We start from the raw sequence: 17939 nt of genomic DNA, 5'->3' as shown, positions 1-17939 counted from the left end.
TTTCAAGTACTTATCTAAATGCTTCTTAAATGTTGCGAGGGTTCCTGCCTCTACCACCCTTTCAGGCAGCGAGTTCCAGACTCCCACCACCCGCTGGGTGAAAAGGCTTTTCCTCATATCCCCTCTAAATCTCCTGCTCCTGCCCTTAAATCTATGCCCCCTCGTTATTGAGTCCTCTATGCTAAGGGGAAAGGTTCCTTTCTGCCTACCCTATTTATGTCCTTCATAAATTGGCACAACTCAATCAGGTCCCCTCTCAGCTTCTCATCTCCAAGGAGAACAACCCCAGCCTAACCAGCCTCTCTTCATAGCTGAGACGCTCCTGCCCAGGAAACATCCTGGTGAATCTCCTCTGCACCCTCTCTAGTGCAATCACATCCTGCCTGTAGTGTGGCGAACAGCGCTGCACTCAGTACTCTAGCTGTGGCCTGACCAGCGTTTTCTACAGCTCCATCGTAACCTCCCTGCTCTTATATACTATGCCGCGGCTAATAAAGGCAAGTATCCCAGAGGCCTCCTTAACCACCTTATCCACCTGGCCTGCTGCCTTCAGGGATCTTTCGACATGCACCCCAAGGTCCCTCTGCTCCTCTGGATGTCCTAGTGTATTCCCTCACCTGCCAAAATATACAGGGCTGGTTTAGCACACTGGGCTAAATCGCTGGCTTTTAAAGCAGACCAAGGCAGGCCAGCAGCACGGTTCAATTCCCGTACCAGCCTCCCCGAATAGGCGCCGGAATGTGGCGACTACGGGCTTTTCACAGTAACTTCATTGAAGCCTACTCGTGACAATAAGTGATTTTCATTTCATTTCATTTCATGTATCGCCTCATAATATTGAGGATTAATTCCATTTGCCACTGCTCTGCCCATTTGACCAGCCGGTCTACGTCACCCTGACCAACTTACTGACCAAACCCACAAGTTCCCTCTAGATCATTAATACACAAACAGCAAGGAGCCCATCTCTGATATTGGGGGACATCCCTGAACATAAATGTAAATGAAGATTATATTTATTTAACACCCTCCCGCATGGGTATGGGAGCAATCTCCCGGTCAACCCGGGAGAGTTGGGAACTGCTGACTGCAATCCATTGTGAGGCCCCGCCTCCTCTGACGCATGAGGCCCCGCCTCCTCACCATTGTGAGGTCACCCCTGCTCTGACGCAATGTGGGGCCCCGCCTCCCCTGACGCCCCATGAGGCGCCGCCTCTTCCACCCATCGTGAGGTCTGGTGCGCCGTTGAAGGCTCCGCCCCCCTCTGACGCATTACTTCCTCACGCAAGGCCACTCTGCCATTTTGAATAGGCCGTATTCCGAGGCGCGGTGCACTCTGGGTCGGCAGGGCAGCCATTATCCAACTCCAGGAAGCGGAAAGTTCTTCTCAGGTTTTTCCCACAAGCTTCTCTTGGGCCGCAAGGAGCGGCTCAGGGCGCCACCGGTTTAGGCCACTGTGTTTCTCGGGAGATTTTTTTGAACAAACTTAACTGAACAATGCTAGAATCAATACAGTTAATAAGCGCTTTATATCAATAGATACATCGCTGAAAGTACAGCTAATGTTCAGCAAGAGCTACAAAATATCAGATAACATTTTCAGTTGCAGATCATTTATGATAAGCGGTTTTACATTTTTCTCCGTCCATTTTGTCCCCTTTCCTGCCTTCCTCAGATCATTGTTTCTGGAGGCATGGACTCCTTCCTGGGGCACACCACTGGACCGGTGGCTATTTGACTGCCATAACCATCACAGTTCAGTCCAAACTTGTGCATGTCCTTGTACTTCCAACAGAGAAGCTTTCCGGTTGGCTCCTTGCACCCTCCCTCAGACTTGACAAGATTGGCTGTTCGACTGTGTGAGGCATCAGTTCGGAGAAAACTCTTGATCACACCCAGCCACTCAATTGGGCCATCAGCGACCTGTCTGGTTTCTGAACGCTTGTGAAATGAAAGCAGGTAAGTTGGTCAACGGCAGCCGCACTCTTCTACCACCATGTTCTCGTGGTGCCGTAACACCACTTCACCCTTTTCCATGTACAGCATGCTCATTGGGTTCATTTTGATGGGCACACAGCAAGGGGAAGGCACCAGTGTGGGATGATGGAATTTGAGCAGACTCTGAAAGTGACAAATGTACAATTTTAACAAAAAACTTAAAACACAGTCCATATTATTATTACTGGAGGGTTATCTATCTTCATGAGCTTTACTTTTCCAGTGTTCACCTGTTAAGTTTCCTCTTCTGAACAGACAGATTCCTGAGCACTTAGAAAATCCTTATACTATTGGGCAGAGTCAATATAGATCCATGAAAGGGAAACAAACCTATGAGGTTGATTCGGTTTTAATTTTCCAAAACTTCCTAGAAGGTCCCATTTGATTGGAAGATAGTAAATGTAACTCCATCATTCAAAAAAGGGAGGGAGACAGAAAGTGGTAAACTACAGACCTGCCAGCTGAACACCTGTCATAGGGAAAATGTTGGAAGCTATTATTAAAGAAGTTGTGACAGGGTATTTGGATAAGTTCAAGATAATCAGGCAGAGACAACATGGTTTTATGAAAGGGAAATCATGTTTAGCCAACTTATTGGGAGTTCTTGGAGGAAGTAACATGTGCTGTGGATAATGGGGAACCAGTGGATGTACTGTACTTAGGCATACAGTGCCACTTCAAAGGTTATTGCAGAAAATAAAAGCTCATGATGTAGGGGGTAACGTATTGGCATGGATAGAAGATTGGAAACAGAGTAGGCATAAATGGGTACTTTTCAGGTTGGCAAGATATAAAGAGTGGTGTGCCACAGGGATCAGTGCTGGGATCTCAATTCACTCAGAGCCTCAGTCGCTCTTTCCTGGCATCACCCTCTAAGTCCTGTTCACAATTTATATAAATTACTTGGATGAAGGATCATCCATGGTAGCTAAATTTGCCGATGACGCAAAGATAGGTAGGAAAGTAAATTGTGAAGAGGACATAAGGAGGCTACCAAAAGACAGAGATAGGTTACGTGAATGGGCAAAGATCTGGCAGAGTATAACAAGATATTATCCATTTTGACTGAAAGAATAAAAGTGAAGTGTATTATCTAAGTGGTGCTGGTTTGCAGAACTCTGAGATGCAGAAGTAATTAGTCTTAGTAATTAGTAATAGAATGTTATAACTTATTGCGATGGGGAATTTCATGCAAAAGTATGGAGGTTTTGCTTCAAATTGTACGGAACACTAGTGAGACCACATTTTGAGTATTGTGTCCTTATTTAAGGAAAGATATAAATGCATTCAGAGAAGGTTTACTGGACTAATACCAGGAATGGGCGGGTTGTCTTATGAGGAAAGGTTGGACAGACTGGACTGGAGTTTAGAAGGGTAAGAAACAACTTGATTGGAACACTTAAGATCCTGAAAGGTCTTGAGAGGGTGGATCTGGAGAGGATGTTTCCTCTTGTGGGAGAATCTAGAGCCAGGAGTCACTGATTAAAAAATAAGGGGTTTCTCCGTGTTGGGAGTTTACACATTCTCCCTGTGTCTGCGTGGGTCTCACCCCAACAACCCAGAGATGTGCAGGTGGATTGGCCACACTAAATTGTCCCTTAATTGGAAAAAAATGTTTTCAAGAAAATAAGGGGTTGCTCATTAAGACGCAGAATAGATGAAATCTTTTGCTCAGAGGTCGTGAGAACTCTTTTCCTCAGAAGGCAGGGAAGCAGAGTCTTTGAATATCTTTAAGGCAGAGGTGGCTAGATTATTGGCAAACAAGGGGTGAAAGGTTGTTGGGGATAGGCAGGGTACAGATTTGAGGTTCCAATCAGATCAGCCATGACCATATTAAATGGCGGAGCAGGCTTGAAGGGCTGAATGGCCAGCTCCTGCTCCGTGTTCATATCCCGTGAGATTGAGTGTAAACCAAGCCTATAATTCCCAAAAGTTTAGAAGAAAGATAGATGGTCTAATTGAAGCATATAAACATATTAGGAGTTTGACAGTGTAGATCCTGCGAGAATATGTCCTCTGGAGAATCTAGGACTGGGAGGTGGGGAGGGGTCACATTCTTAGAATAAAAGGTCAGCCGTTTGGATATGTAACATTTAAAAGAAAATAGCCTAAATATCTGTATAAAGAATGTAAAATAATGTGAATCAGAGTCCCTACAGTGTAGGAAGTCATTCGGCCCATCGAGCCTGCACCAGCCCTCTGAAAGATCTGGCATTCCTTCATAGAATTTACAGTGCAGGAGGCCATTCGGCCCATCGAGTGCACCGGCTCTTGGAAAGAGCACCATACCCAAGGTCCACACCTCCACCCTATCCCCATAACCCAGTAACCCCACCCAACACTAAGGGCAATTTTGGACACTAAGGGCAATTTATCATGGCCAATCCACCTAACCTGCACATCTTTGGACTGTGGGAGGAAACCGGAGCACCCGGGAGGAAACCCACGCAGACACGGGGAGGATGTGCAGACTCCACACAGACAGTGACCCAAGCCGGAATCGAACCTGGGACCCTGGAGCTGTGAAGCAATTGTGCTATCCACAATGCTACCGTGCTGCCCTTCCTTACACCTCTCCACTTCTATAACTCTCATTCATCCTTTAAGCCGCCCCTTAAAACCTGGTCTCCTCTATGTTGTTTTTGGCCCTGATATCACATTATGTGTCTCAATACCTAATTTTGCTACGTAGCGCTGCTGTGAAATAGCTTGGGTTGTTCGATTACCTTCCAGACAGTTTATAAATTAGAGGTTGTTGCTGTTTTTGGAAGGCTCCCTAAAGATTTGAATGAGACTAATGGTGCCAGAGCTAACTGATGTTCTAACAGTCCATCCGAGCTAAGATTGATGTAGAGGATTATAATGCAGAATTTGTCCCTGTAATGTACCCAATGGCACTTCAACAAGTAGGATAAATAGGCCGGTGTGATTAACAGTTGAGAGTTGAACTCCACAGGGGCAGTGTCTATGGAATTGTGCCAATATATACCAGCTGAAGCAGATTAATGCTGGCCTTCCCTACTTAGGAAAATACTTCGGAAAGGGGGAATGTAGCAGAGCTCAGGGTGCAAGGGGATTGGAGGGCGAATAGGAGTCACTGGATAGGGGGGCAGAATGTGCTCTTTCTGTGATGCATGATCCTATCGTTCTCGTATCTGGGCGGCATGCTAGCACAGTGGTTAGCACTGTTGCTTCAGAGCGCCAGGGTCCCAAGTTCGATTCCCGGCTAGGGTCACTGTCTGTGCGGAGTCTGCACGTCCTCCCTGTGTCTGCGTGGGTTTCCTCCCACAAGTCCCGAAAGACGTGCCGTTAGGCAATTTAGACATCCTGAATTCTCCCTCTGTGACCCGAACAGGCGCCAGAATGTGGCGACTAGGGGATTTTCACAGTAACTTCATTTTTAAAAAATGTAAATTTAGAGTATCCAATTTATGTTTTCCAATTAAGGGGCAATTTAGCGTGGCATATCCACCTACCCTGCACATTTTCGGGTTGTGAGGACGAAGCCCACGCAGACACGGGGAGAATGTGCAAACTCCACATGGACAGTGACCCAGAGCCTGGATCGAATCTGGGACCTCGGTGCCGTGAGGCAGCAGGGCTAACCACTGCAGCACCATGCTGCCGCCACAGTAACTTGTTTGCAGTGTAAATGTAAGCCTACTTGTGACAATAATAAAGATAATTATTAATACATCATTCCACCCATCTAACCTATGCTGGCATTAATGCTGCACTCAAGCCCCTTCTCATCCTATTTCATTAAACCGTATAACACAATGGCGGCATTTAGGCATCATTGCCTCAGAGATCCAGGGACCCGGGTTCGATTCCAGCCTCGGGTGACTGTCTGTGTGGAGTCTGCACGTTCTCCCCGTGTCTGCGTGGGTTTCCTCCGGGTGCTCCGGTTTCCTCCCGCTGTCCAACGTTGTGCAGGTTAGGTGGATTGGCCATGATAAATTGCCCCTTAGTGGTCAAAGGTGTGCAGGTTACTGTCGGCACAGTGGTTAGCCCTGTTGCCTCAGGGCGCCAAGGTCCCAGGTTCGATCCTGGCTCTGGGTTACTGTCCGTGTGGAGTTTGCACATTAGAACATAGAACATAACAGCGCAGTAATGTTCTCTCATTCTCCCCGATGTTTGTGTGGGTTTCGCCCCCACAACCCAAAAATGTGCAGGGCAGGCAAATTGACCACGCTAAATTGCCCCTTAATTGAAAAAAATGAATTGGGTACTCTAACTTTATATTAACAAAAAGGTGTGCAGGTTACAGGGATAGACCGGGAGAGTGAGTGGGCTTGGGCAGGGCAGTCTTTCAGAGGGTCAGTGCAGACTCAACGGGCCGAATGGTCTCCTTCTGCACTGCAGAGATTCTATGATTTCTGTGGTTCTATGGCATCACTTTCTGTTCCTTTCTCCCTCACGTTCTCATCCAATTCCTCCATCAATGCGTTTACCCCGATTATCCTGTGTGGCATCAGCTTCCACATTCTCTACACCTTTTAATTGGACTGATTAGCAAATAACTGATATTGATGGCTGGACTACTGAACTTCCAAAAAGCAAAAATTCTGTCTCTCTGACCCATCAACAACCACATCGCGTCAAAATCCATTAAAAAAAATAAATTTAGAGTATCCAATTTTTCCCACCCCTCAATTAAGGGGAAATTTAGCGTGGCCAATCCACCTCACCTGTAAATCTTTGGGTTAGTACATAGAACATACATTGCAGAAGGAGGCTATTTGGCCCATTGAGTCTGCACCGACCCACTTAAGCCCTCACTTCCACCCTATCCCCCTAACCCAATAACCTCTCCTCACCTTTTTGGATTTTATCATGGCCAATCCACCTAACTTGCACGTCTTTGGACTGTGGGAGGAAACCGGAGCACCCGGAGGAAACCCACGCAGACACGGGGAGAACGTGCAGACTCCGCACAAACCCAGCGGGGAATCGAACCTGAGACCCTGGCGCTGTGAAGCCACAGTGCTAACCACTATGCTACCGTGCTGCCCAAAACGTCAGACCCACACAGACATGGGGAGAATGTGCAAACTCCACACGGACAGTGACCCAGAGCCGGGATCGAACCCGGGTCCTCGGTGGACTGAGGCAGCCAGCAGTGCTAACCACTGTGCTGCCTGTCTCCGAAATCCTTTCGAGAGAATAGAGCCTCAGTCGCTCTTTCCTGGCATCACCCTCTAAGTGCTGTCCGGAATGGGCAATCCAAGCAAGCTGGCGGGTCGACTGCACTTGTTGGTAATAATGAGCTTTCACATCATTAAATGCAGCGAGAGATTGGCGTTTAACATGAGGTGGCATTACCTGCATGTAGGCATGGTTGGTGGGTTTGGCATCCTCCCCCGATGGCGACGGGCACTCTCCCTCACAGCGGAAAGCGTTGTACATCTTTGGAAAGATGACCCAGGCTCCCCAGCCAATCTTCCCAAACTTGACCTGAAACCGGATCCTCCGGCACTTGGTCTTGTCGTTGCCTTGACGGTGGTGCCGGGGGTGCCGGTGAACGGGAACGCCGCTTCCTCTGCCCCGGCCGCGAGCTCTCTTCAGCTGCCGTGCCGCCTGGCCCTTCTGCTTTGGCCGGCGGCCTTTCCTCTTCCGGGGTTTGCTCACGTGCTTGGAGGTGGTGGCGTCGTTTAGGAGTGAGGAGCTGTCCGTGCAGCTCTGCTCGGGCCTCCTGGAGAACACCAGCAGCAGCGCCGTCTCCTTGGACTCCGTCTTCCCCTGGGCGGAGGGCAGGGACCTCTTCCTCCGGCAGACCGGGCTCTCCGGCCGCTGGACCCCGGCCAGACCGCCCATCCGGCTGGCCTCCCTGCGGTCGATCCAGTGGCGCAGGATGTCAGTGACGTTGTAGACGGCGCAGTCGGCGGCGTCCTCCAGCACCGCGTCCGGGGGGAAGGATCCCAAGAAGAGCTGATCCTGGCAAGTAGCCCGGCCACACGGGTACTCCGACCGGTGGTGGAGCTCGAGGAGAGAGCAGGACTCTGCAAAGGACGGCACGCTGATGCGCAACTCGGCAAACTGAAGCTTCTCGTTGGCCGCCAGAGTGGACATGTCAAACGTCAGAATCCAGCGGCTCCCATTGTGATGAAAACCTAGGACCAGGAGAACAACACAGATTAACGGAGAGAAAGGATGCAGCCCTGATGGCTGAGTGTGACAGCGAGCCAAACAAAACAGTACAGCCATGAAAACCATCCCGAGACTGTGCTCGGGGCATGGGACTCAAAGGCACAGAAGTAGCCCATTCAACACTTCACGTCTGCTCCTGAGGGCTATTGACAGGGTGAACGCAAAGTGGATGTTTAGGCAAATCTAGAACCAGGGTTACTGTTCAAAAATAAGGAGTTGCTCATTTAAGACGGTGATGAGAAATCTTTCTCTCAGAGGGTAGCGAATCTCTGGAATTCTTCCTCAATAGTTTGTGGAAGCAGAATCTTTGAATCTTTTTTTCGGCAGAGTTCAATAGATTCTTGATTAACAAGGGGGTGAAATGTTATGGGGGGGGGGGGGGGGGTCGGCGGGAATGTGGGAGGTTGAGGTTACAATCAGATCGGCCATGATGTTATTGACTGGCAGAGCAGGCTCGAGGGGCCGAGTGGCCTACTCCTGCTCCTAATTCACATGTTCAATAAGATCATGATTGACCGGGTTGTGGTGTCTGATCTATTTTGCTGTCTCCCCCTCCTTAACCCCTGACTCCCTTGCCAATCAAAGATATGTCCATCTCCACCTTGAATATATTCAATGACCCAGCCCCCACTGCTCCCCTGGGAAGATCCTCTGAGGGAAAACAAACTTCTAATCTCTATCTCATTCTTCAACTGTGTTCTGGACCACCCGCACCCCCAATCACCACAGGTTATCCCGGTATCCACCCTATCGAGACCCCTCATGTCATATATGTTACAATAAGCATCGCCTCTCATTCTTGAGCTATGTCAGCTGATCTCTGCTAAGGCCACACACAGGAAGCTCGATAAAGCAGCCTGGTTCTCCCCGGGCTGTGCAGGAGCGAGCATCAGCCGGTGTTCCCACTCTTGATCATTACCCAATGATCTGGGGAGGTGCGGCGAATCGATGAGGACAGGACAAATTTGGATATGGTGCCACGCTTACAAACGTGTTGTTTACGATTGTTGCAAAAGCTAATCTGGTTCACTCATGGAAAGGAAATCTGCCCATCTTCCCTGGCCTGGCCTACACTTCACTCCAGAATGTGGCTGACTCTTAACTGCCCTCTGAAATGGCCGAGCAAGCCTCTCAATAATTCAAGGGCAGTTCACAGAACCTTGACAGTTCAGAAGGAGGCCATTTGGCCCATCCAGTCTGCACTGGCCCTCAGAAAGAGCATACCCACACAGACACTCTCCTGCTTTTTCTGCGTAACCTTGCACATTCTCGGTTTTCAGACAGCAATCTCGATCAAACTTGCCTCCACCACCCTCTCAGGAAGGCTCTGGGAGAAAAAGCTTTCATCACGTCTACTCCTTTTCCCCATTGTTTTAATAAGAACTAGGAGCAGGAGTAGGTCATCTGACCCCTCGAGCCTGCTCCGCCATTCAATGAGATCATGGCTGATCTTTTTTGGACTCAGCTTCACTTTCCGGCCCGAACACCATAACCCTTAATCCCTTTATTCTTCAAAAAACTATCTATCTTTATCTTAAAAACATTTAATGAAGGAGCCTCAACTGCTTCACTGGGCAAGGAATTCCATAGATTCACAACTCTTTGGGTGAAGAAGTTCCTCCTAAACTCAGTCCTAAATCTACTTCCCCTTATTTTGAGGCTATGCACCCTAGTTCTGCTTTCACCCGCCAGTGGAAACAACCTGCCCCCATCTATCCTATCTATTCCCTTCATAATTTTTAATGTTTCTATAAGATCCCCCCGCATCCTTCTAACTTCCAACGAGTACAATCCCAGTCTACTCAACCTCTCCTCGTAATCCAACCCCTTCAGCTCTGGGATTAACCTAGTAAATCTCCTCTGCACACCCTCCAGCACCAGTACGTCCTTTCTCAGGTAAGGAGATCAAACCTTAACACAATACTCCCTAGTCTTAAACTCCATCCCTCTAGCAATGAAGGACAAAACTCCATTTGCCTTATTAATCACCTGTTGCACCCGTAAACCAACTTTTTGCGACTCATGCACTAGCACATCCAGGTCTCTCTGCACAGCGGCATGTTTTAATATTTTATCATTTAAATAATAATCCCTTTTTCTATTATTCCCACAAAATGGATAACCTCACATTTGTCAACATTATATTCCATCTGCCAGACCCTAGCCCATTCACTTAACCTATCCAAATCCCTCTGCAGACTTCCGGTATCCTCTGCACTTTTTGCTTTACCACTCATCTTAGTGCCGTCTGCAAACTTGGACACATTGCACTTGGTCCCCAACTCCAAATCATCTGTGTAAATTGTGAACAATTTTAAATCCAAACTCTCTAGATCATGATGCTCTCTTGAGTGGGAACAGTGTCTCAATATTTACCCTTGTCCTCGGGACCTTCTATATCTCTATCCATTCTCTCACCATACATTTCCCCCAAAGGAAACAGATCCAACCTCTCCAATCTTTCCTCAGAGTTCCAGTTGTTTTCCCCTGGAATCATTCTGGTGAATCTCCTCTGTGCTCTCTCCCAACGCCTTCACATCCTTCACCAAGGATGGCCCCCAGGACTGGACACAGTACTCCAGGTGAGGCCTAACTGGTGTCTTAGGGGATAGACAACAAATGCCGGCCCTGCCAGGGATGGCCCGTGTCCCACGAAAGAAGTTTAAAAATTGTGTTTTGTGGGATCTTGCTGTGCACAAATTGGCTGCTGTCTTTCTTAAAACTTCAGGAATGTCAGGAATGCGTTTTGGGATATCCGCAGGTGATGAAAGGCATGGAATAATGACAAGTTATCTAACCTGTGAGGAGAACGGGAAAGGGTAATTGAGTCAAGCAGTCACGCATGTGTGGAATGCGAGTGAAGATCTGACTGAGCTTGGTGCCAGTGATGTGGACAGGATGGATGGCAGACAAGGCCGAATGAGATTCACACAGGGAGCGAGGGGACAGCTGGCTGCAGGCCCCTGGTTTATCCCAAATTAAAAATGGGCAGCGTATCGGATGTCAGATATCTTGGTTTACTAAAGTGCGAGGCGCCGATCTGTTTTATTCTCTGATGGGATGTGGAGAAGGCCAACATTAATTACCCCTCCCTAATTGCCCCTTGAGGAGGGAGTGGCGAGCTGCCTTTGTGAACCGCCGGACTCCATGTGGTGTCGGTATACTCAAGTGTTATTAGAATCAGAGAATCGCTACAGTGCAGAAGGAGGCCATTCGGCCCATCGAGACTGCACCGACCCTCTGAAAGAGCCCCCTCCCTATCCCCGGAGCCAAGTAACATCACCTAACCTTTTGGGCACTAAGGGGCAATTTAGCGTGGCCAATCCACCTAACCTGCACAAGGTTGGGTGGTGGGGGTGAGACCCGGGTCCTCAGCGCCGTGAGGCAGCAGCGCTAATCACTGCGCCACCGTGCTGCCCCTGCCCATATTTTAATTGAGGAGAGAATTACTCAGAAACAAATATAGAAGCAAAGAAATGTTACAGCACAGAATGAATGAAAATCGCTTATTGTCACGAGTAGGCTTCAAATGAAGTTACCGTGAAAAGCCCCTAGTCGCCACATTACGGCGCCTGTTCGGGGAGGGAGAAGGAGCCCATCTTGTCCATCCCAGCCCGAGGACACCCAGCTGCCCTTGCTCAACCCAATTTCCTGCACCCGGCCCATAGCCCTGTAGCTTCGGGGCAGATCCAGGTACTTGTTAAAAGAGTTTAGGGCCTCTGCCTCCACCACCAACTCGGGCAGCGAATTCCAGACTCCCACTATCCTCTGTGTAAAAATGATTTTCCTCATGCCCCCTCTATATGTCAAGAAATCAGGAAAATAGGGCAGCACGGTGGCGCAGTGGGTTAGCACAACCGCCTCACGGCGCTGAGGTCCCAGGTTCGATCCCAGCTCTGGGTCACTGCCCGTGTGGAGTTTGCACATTCTCCCCGTGTCTGCGTGGGTTTCGCCCCCACAACCCAAAGATGTGCAGAGCAGGTGGATTGGCCATGCTAAATTGCCCCTTAATTGGAAAAAATAATTGGGTAATCTAAATTTAAAAAAAAAAGAAATCAGGCAAATAAATGCACTGGTAGTTGTTCTGGAGTTAAAACTCGCCAGCTTAATGCTAACAGTTAATGGTCAAGTCGGGGGAATGGAGTTCGTCGATACCTTTAATTGAGCGAGAGACCCTCTCACTACTGCTGAGAGAATTTGAAATTCCTCTTGTAACAAAAACGTGGCCATTGCTTCTGTCTGATAATAATAATCTTTATTAGTGTCACAAGTAGTCTTACATTAACACTGCAATGAAGTTACTGTGAAAAGCCCCTCGTCGCCACGCTCCAGCGCCTATTCGGGTACACAGAGGGAGAATTCAGAATGTCCAAATCACCTAACAAGCACGTCTTTCAGGATTTGTGGGAGGAAACCGGAGCACCCGGAGGAAACCCACACAGACACTTTTTAAAAAATAAATTTAGAGTATCCAATTATTTTTTTTTCCAATTAAGGGTCAATTTAGCGTGGCCAATCCACCTAACCTGCACATCTTTGGGTTGTGGGGGTGAAACCCACGCAGACACGGGGAGAATGTGCAAACTCCACACGGACAGTGACCCAGGGCCGGGATTCGAACCCGGGTCCTCAGCGCCGCAGTCCCAGTGCTATCCACTGCGCCCCATGCCGCCCTGGAAACCCACGCAGACACGAGGAGAACGTGCAGACTCCGCACAGACAGTGACCCAAGCCGGGAATCGAACCCGGAACCCTGTGAAGTAACAATGCTAACCACTGTGCTACCATGCCGGCTTAATAAAATTATAGAAGTTAAAACTTTGTGCTTTCTGTAAATCTGAATTCTTTCTTCTGTTGATAATTGTAAAGGAAGACAATCTGCCGGCTAAAGGGGGGGCGGCCACAGTTATTATTACGAAGATGCTTACCTGTAAATATATATGTTAATTTTTGCGTGTTCTTTTTTTTTCTCTCTCTCTAACAATTTGTAATTTGTTCAATATAAAACATGAAAACTGAATAAAAAACATTTATTAAAAAAAAGGAAGACAATCTATTATTTGTCAAGATTTTTTTTGTTGAGGGAAGGAGTGGATATATATTAAAAACAAGTTTAATCTAATATCTGTCCATTACTAAATACTGATCAATCTATCATTCCATATATTGGGCTTCAGTAGCCCAGTCACTATGTTAGTAGTGTTAGTAAATTAGTCATGTACATGCCTCAACTAATGAGCTGGAGAAACAAGTTCAAATGCCACCAGCAGCTGGGGAATTTTATACATAGATACATAGAACATACAGTGCAGAAGGAGGCCATTCGGCCCATCAAGTCTGCACCAACCCACTTAAGCCCTCACTTCCACCCTATCCCCGATAACCCCTCCTAACCTTTTTGGTCACTAAGGGCAATTTAGCATGGCCAATCCACCTCACCTGCACATCTTTGGACTGTGGGAGGAAACCGGAGCACCCGGAGGAAACCCACGCAGACACGGGGAGAACGTGCAGACTCCGCACAGACAGTGACCCAACGGGGAATCGAACCCGGGACCCTGGCACTGTAAAGCCACAGTACTAGCCACTTGTGCTACCGTGCTGCCCTAACAACTTAAATCAATCATGAATTTTAAAAAGCTAGTATTAAGGATGGTGATGATGACACAATCAGATTGTTGTAAGATTCCCCCTGGGCGTTCACTGGTTCTGTTTTACCTGATATCCTACCCCATCCTGGCTAAGTATGACTACAGATCCACAGCACAAAACTGACTCCTTAAGTGTCCTCAGAATTGTCCTCACAAGCCATTCAACTGTCTTTCAGAAGGTGGCTCACCACCAGCGTCTCAGGAGTAATTAGGGGTGGGATATCAATAAATAAAGTAAAGTTGCCATAGTCCCAGATGACCATAGGCTGCTTTCCCCTTTGGATTTGTTTATTTTCATGTGTACCGAGGTACAGTGAAAAGTATTGTTCTGCATACAGCTCAAACAGATCATTCTGTACATGAAAAGAAATGCGTAATAGGACAACACAAGGTACACAATATAAATACATAGACACTGGCATCGGGTGAAGCATACAGGAGTGTATGAATCAGTTCAGTCCATAAGAGGGTGGTTTAGGAGTCTGGTAACAGCGGGTAAGAAGCTGTTTTTGAATGTGTTAGTATGAGTTCTCAGAGTTTTGTGTCTCCTGCCTGATTTGAGGGGGAGAGGTGACTGGTGGTGGTTTAGCCTGAGGATCACCACACCTCAGGCGAGGGGCAAGGTTGAGTAGGCAGGGCCTTCATGAATAACCTCAGCCGGTACGGGGATTGAACCCACAGCTGTTGGCCTCGCTCCACATCACAAACTAGCAGTCCAGGAAACTGAGCGTTATTAGTTCAAGTTTTCCTCCTGTCAAAATTCCTCAAAAATTCCCTCTTCCCTGGCCTCCTTTCAAATGTTGACTTTTGACAAGTGTCGCGGGATCCAAGTTAGCTCCCCTCGCTTAAACAGCGCACCAAACACTTCATGATGTGGAGATGCCAGCGTTGGACTGGGGCCAGCACAGTAAGAAGTCTTAACAACACCTCATTCGCCCGAGGAAGGAGCACTGCTCCGAAAGCTAGTGTTTGAAACAAACCTGTTGGACTTTAACCTGGTGTTGTAAGACTTCGAACTGCTGACACTTCATGTGGAACCTGTGGGGTTACTGGAGGGCAGTACCATTCATTCAGGAGGGGAGGTGGTTGGAACAGCCTTTTGCAAACAGAACACCTGCACTTATATTTTCAAAAGGGGCCTCACGGGAGCATGGTGGTTAGCATCAATGCTTCACAGCTCCAGGGTCCCAGGTTCGATTCCCGGCTGGGTCACTGTCTGTGCGGAGTCTGCACGTCCTCCCCGTGTCTGCGTGGGTTTCCTCCGGGTGCTCCGGTTTCCTCCCACAGTCCAAAGATGTGCGGGTTAGGTGGATTGGCCATTCTAAATTGCCCGTAGTGTAAGGTTAATGGGGGGGATTGTTGGGATACGGGTTACGTGGGTTTAAGTAGGGTGATCATTGCTCGGCACAACATCGAGGGCCGAAGGGCCTGTTCTGTGCTGTACTGTTCTATTCTATTCTATTCTAAAGCAGGCAGAACGGTGGCCTAGTAGTTAGCACAACCGCCTCACGGCGCTGAGGTCCCAGGTACGATCCCGGCTCTGGGTCACTGTCCGTGTGGAGTTTGCACATTCTCCCCGTGTCTGCGTGGGTTTCGCCCCCACAACCCAAAAATGTGCAGAGTAGGTGGATTGGCCATGCTAAATTGCCCCTTAATTGGAAAAAATAATTGGATAATCTAAATTTATAAAAAAATATTTTTTTTTTCAAAAGCAAATGACTGCAGATGCTGGAATCGAAAAAAGAAAATCCTGGACAATCTCAGCAGCTTTGACAAAGAAGTCATCCAGCCTCGAAACGTTAGCTCCCTTCTCTCTCCAGCAGTGACATGATGGGAAACGCCCACATTATAAAAACCATCCCCCCAAAAAAACATACTTGTTTTATTTACAAATGTTGGCCCAGCTGTGAGATATTTTCCATGTTCCCCACATTTAGCAGTCTGATTGTAACATAAAAACTCTGCAAACTGCACTGAAAGAACTTAATTAGCTGTCGGGCAAGGAGGCTGAAAGGGGCTACATAAATGCAGGTTATTTCCAAACTGCACATGGGGAGACTGAAAACATTTCTTTTTTGATGAATTTAATGCAGAAAAAATATCAAAGAAAAGTTCACCAGTCCGACTCAATCATGTGTGAAAAGTCTTCCGCGTGAATGTGGATTGGGGGAGATGTCATTCTCTGGGGTAATTGGCCTGCAATACACTTTGGGAGGAGACAGATTGCTGAGGCAGTGGAACATTGCAGTGCCCAGTGACACGCCCCGATCCTCGCTGGGCAATGTCCCTTTACAAAGGGCACCAACTCCTGAATGTGGATTGAAACAGACTGGCTTGTCTGGGACAGAGATTGGAGGGGGGGGGGGGGGGGGGTGCGGCCACATCAAAAGGCGATTGCAAAAAAAAACTGACCACCCCATCACAGCACAGAGGCACACACAGAGAGACAAAAACAACACAACACACACAGATAGAGAGACCCACACACAGACACACACAGATAGAGACACACACACAGATATACACAGACACACACACACACTGAAAGACACAGACACACAGATAGACACAGACACACACACACAGATAGACACAGACACACACACACAGATAGACACAAACACAGATAGAGACACACACAGATAGAGACACGCAGATAGACACACATGCACATACAGATAGACACAGACACACACACACACAGATAGACACAGACACAGATAGAGACACACACAGATAGAGGCACACACACACAAGAGAGACAGACACAAAAATACACAGATATAGACACACATATACAGATAGATACAGGCACACACACACAAATAGACACAGCTAGAGACACAGACAGACACACACATACACAGAGAGACACAGACAGACAAACACATACACAGAGAGACACAGACAGGCACACACATACACAGAGAGACACAGACACACACACATACACAGAGAGACACAGACAGGCACACACATATGCAGACAGATACAGACAGGTACACACAGTGACACAGATATGTACACAGAGAAGAACACAGAATCAAGAGGGATTGAAACAGATTAATTATACTTTACTTTTCGCCACCAAGCTCCGCACAGTGTCCGCCTCTGCCACTCTCTCGTGGAGCGAGAGGCCGGTGTAATTGCCCGAGTTGTAGCTGCGGTACAGGCTCACCATGTGGGAGGGCAGCTTCAGGCTGATGTTGCGAGCCTCCAGGCGCTTGATGAACGCAGCCACCTCCCTCAGGCCGGGCGGGGGCCCCGGCTTGGTGTCCAGCACACGCCGGGTCCAGTTGCCTGTTCGATTCCCCTGGGCGACCGAGATGGAAAGCAGAGCGGTCAGCAGCACTGTGACTGGGAACTGCATTGGTGGCTTGAGAATGGTGACAGCTCCCAGTGTGTGTATGTGTGTGTTGGAGTGAGTGAGTGAGCGAGAGATCCTCCTTATATTCAACCCTCCCAATGCATATTAACTCCCCAAATAACCCAGACAGATCGAAAGCCATTATCCCTCTAATGTGGTTCCTTCATGTCAGGCAGTAATTAGTTTTGTAAGACAACAAAAAAATGTTACATGAAGTCCCAATTCTCTTTCCCCACACCCACAATGTTACAGTTGGGGTTGCAATTGGCTACATTATTCAGTGTCAATGCAGTTTCGATGTTTTCGGTCCCATCTTTTAGATGTGCAAAAGTGACAGACTAGACTTGAAGGTGCTGCTTTTGAAGGGTGGGTTAAGAGGGGTTAACTCTGCAATTCACAGGCCTTCCAATCCATCAGATGAAAGCACATTTCAAATTTGGGCAGCTTCCTCAGTGGGGGGGTGATCAGCTTTATTCCAAAATCCGTCCCAATCATTAATGAGATCCCAATGGAAATTTGGCAGACAATTGCAACATTGTCTTTTTAAATTAAATATATTAAAACAAACGGATTTCTTCTGCATCATCAAATGATACTATGAGTGAATTTTGATTGAGCCCATTTGAAGGGATAGCGTGGGAACATGTTCCCACATGGAAGGAATGTAAATCGGTGATTTCTTTCAAGTGAGTGGACACTTCATTTGAATTAAGCAACCCATTGAAAGGTGGGCTCAATCAAGTTAATTCGAGAATAGTGCAAATGTATATCAT

The 17939-nt window shown here is 47.8% G+C and overlaps 1 protein-coding gene across 1 annotated transcript; it reads right to left on the bottom strand.

Annotated features, from left to right (window-relative positions):
- Window positions 1–1560: 1560 nt before the first annotated feature.
- LOC119956128 (nodal-like) lies at window positions 1561–17199 on the bottom strand. The gene is made up of 3 exons (XM_038783020.1): window positions 16878–17199; window positions 7324–8111; window positions 1561–2121 (listed from the first exon to the last, which is right to left on the bottom strand). The coding sequence occupies exons 1-3, from the start codon at window positions 17167–17169 to the stop codon at window positions 1969–1971; spliced, it is 1233 nt and encodes a 410-aa protein (XP_038638948.1). The 5' UTR covers window positions 17170–17199; the 3' UTR covers window positions 1561–1968.
- Between the last annotated feature and the right edge of the window lie 740 nt (window positions 17200–17939).

This window comes from Scyliorhinus canicula, chromosome 22 (genome assembly GCF_902713615.1).
Source record: "Scyliorhinus canicula chromosome 22, sScyCan1.1, whole genome shotgun sequence".
In the NCBI taxonomy this organism is placed as follows: Eukaryota; Metazoa; Chordata; class Chondrichthyes; order Carcharhiniformes; family Scyliorhinidae; genus Scyliorhinus; species Scyliorhinus canicula.
This window is presented reverse-complemented; position numbering and strand designations above follow the sequence as displayed.

Coding starts and splice junctions, on each gene's coding strand:
- LOC119956128 (XM_038783020.1), bottom strand. CDS start 17,169: ATGCAGTTCCCAGTCACAGTGCTGCTGACCGCTCTGCTTTCCATCTCG. Junction 8,112..16,877: donor GCGGAGCTTGGTGGCGAAAA/GTAAAGTATAAT, acceptor TCCTGGTCCTAG/GTTTTCATCACAATGGGAGC. Junction 2,122..7,323: donor CCAACCATGCCTACATGCAG/GTAATGCCACCT, acceptor TGTCACTTTCAG/AGTCTGCTCAAATTCCATCA.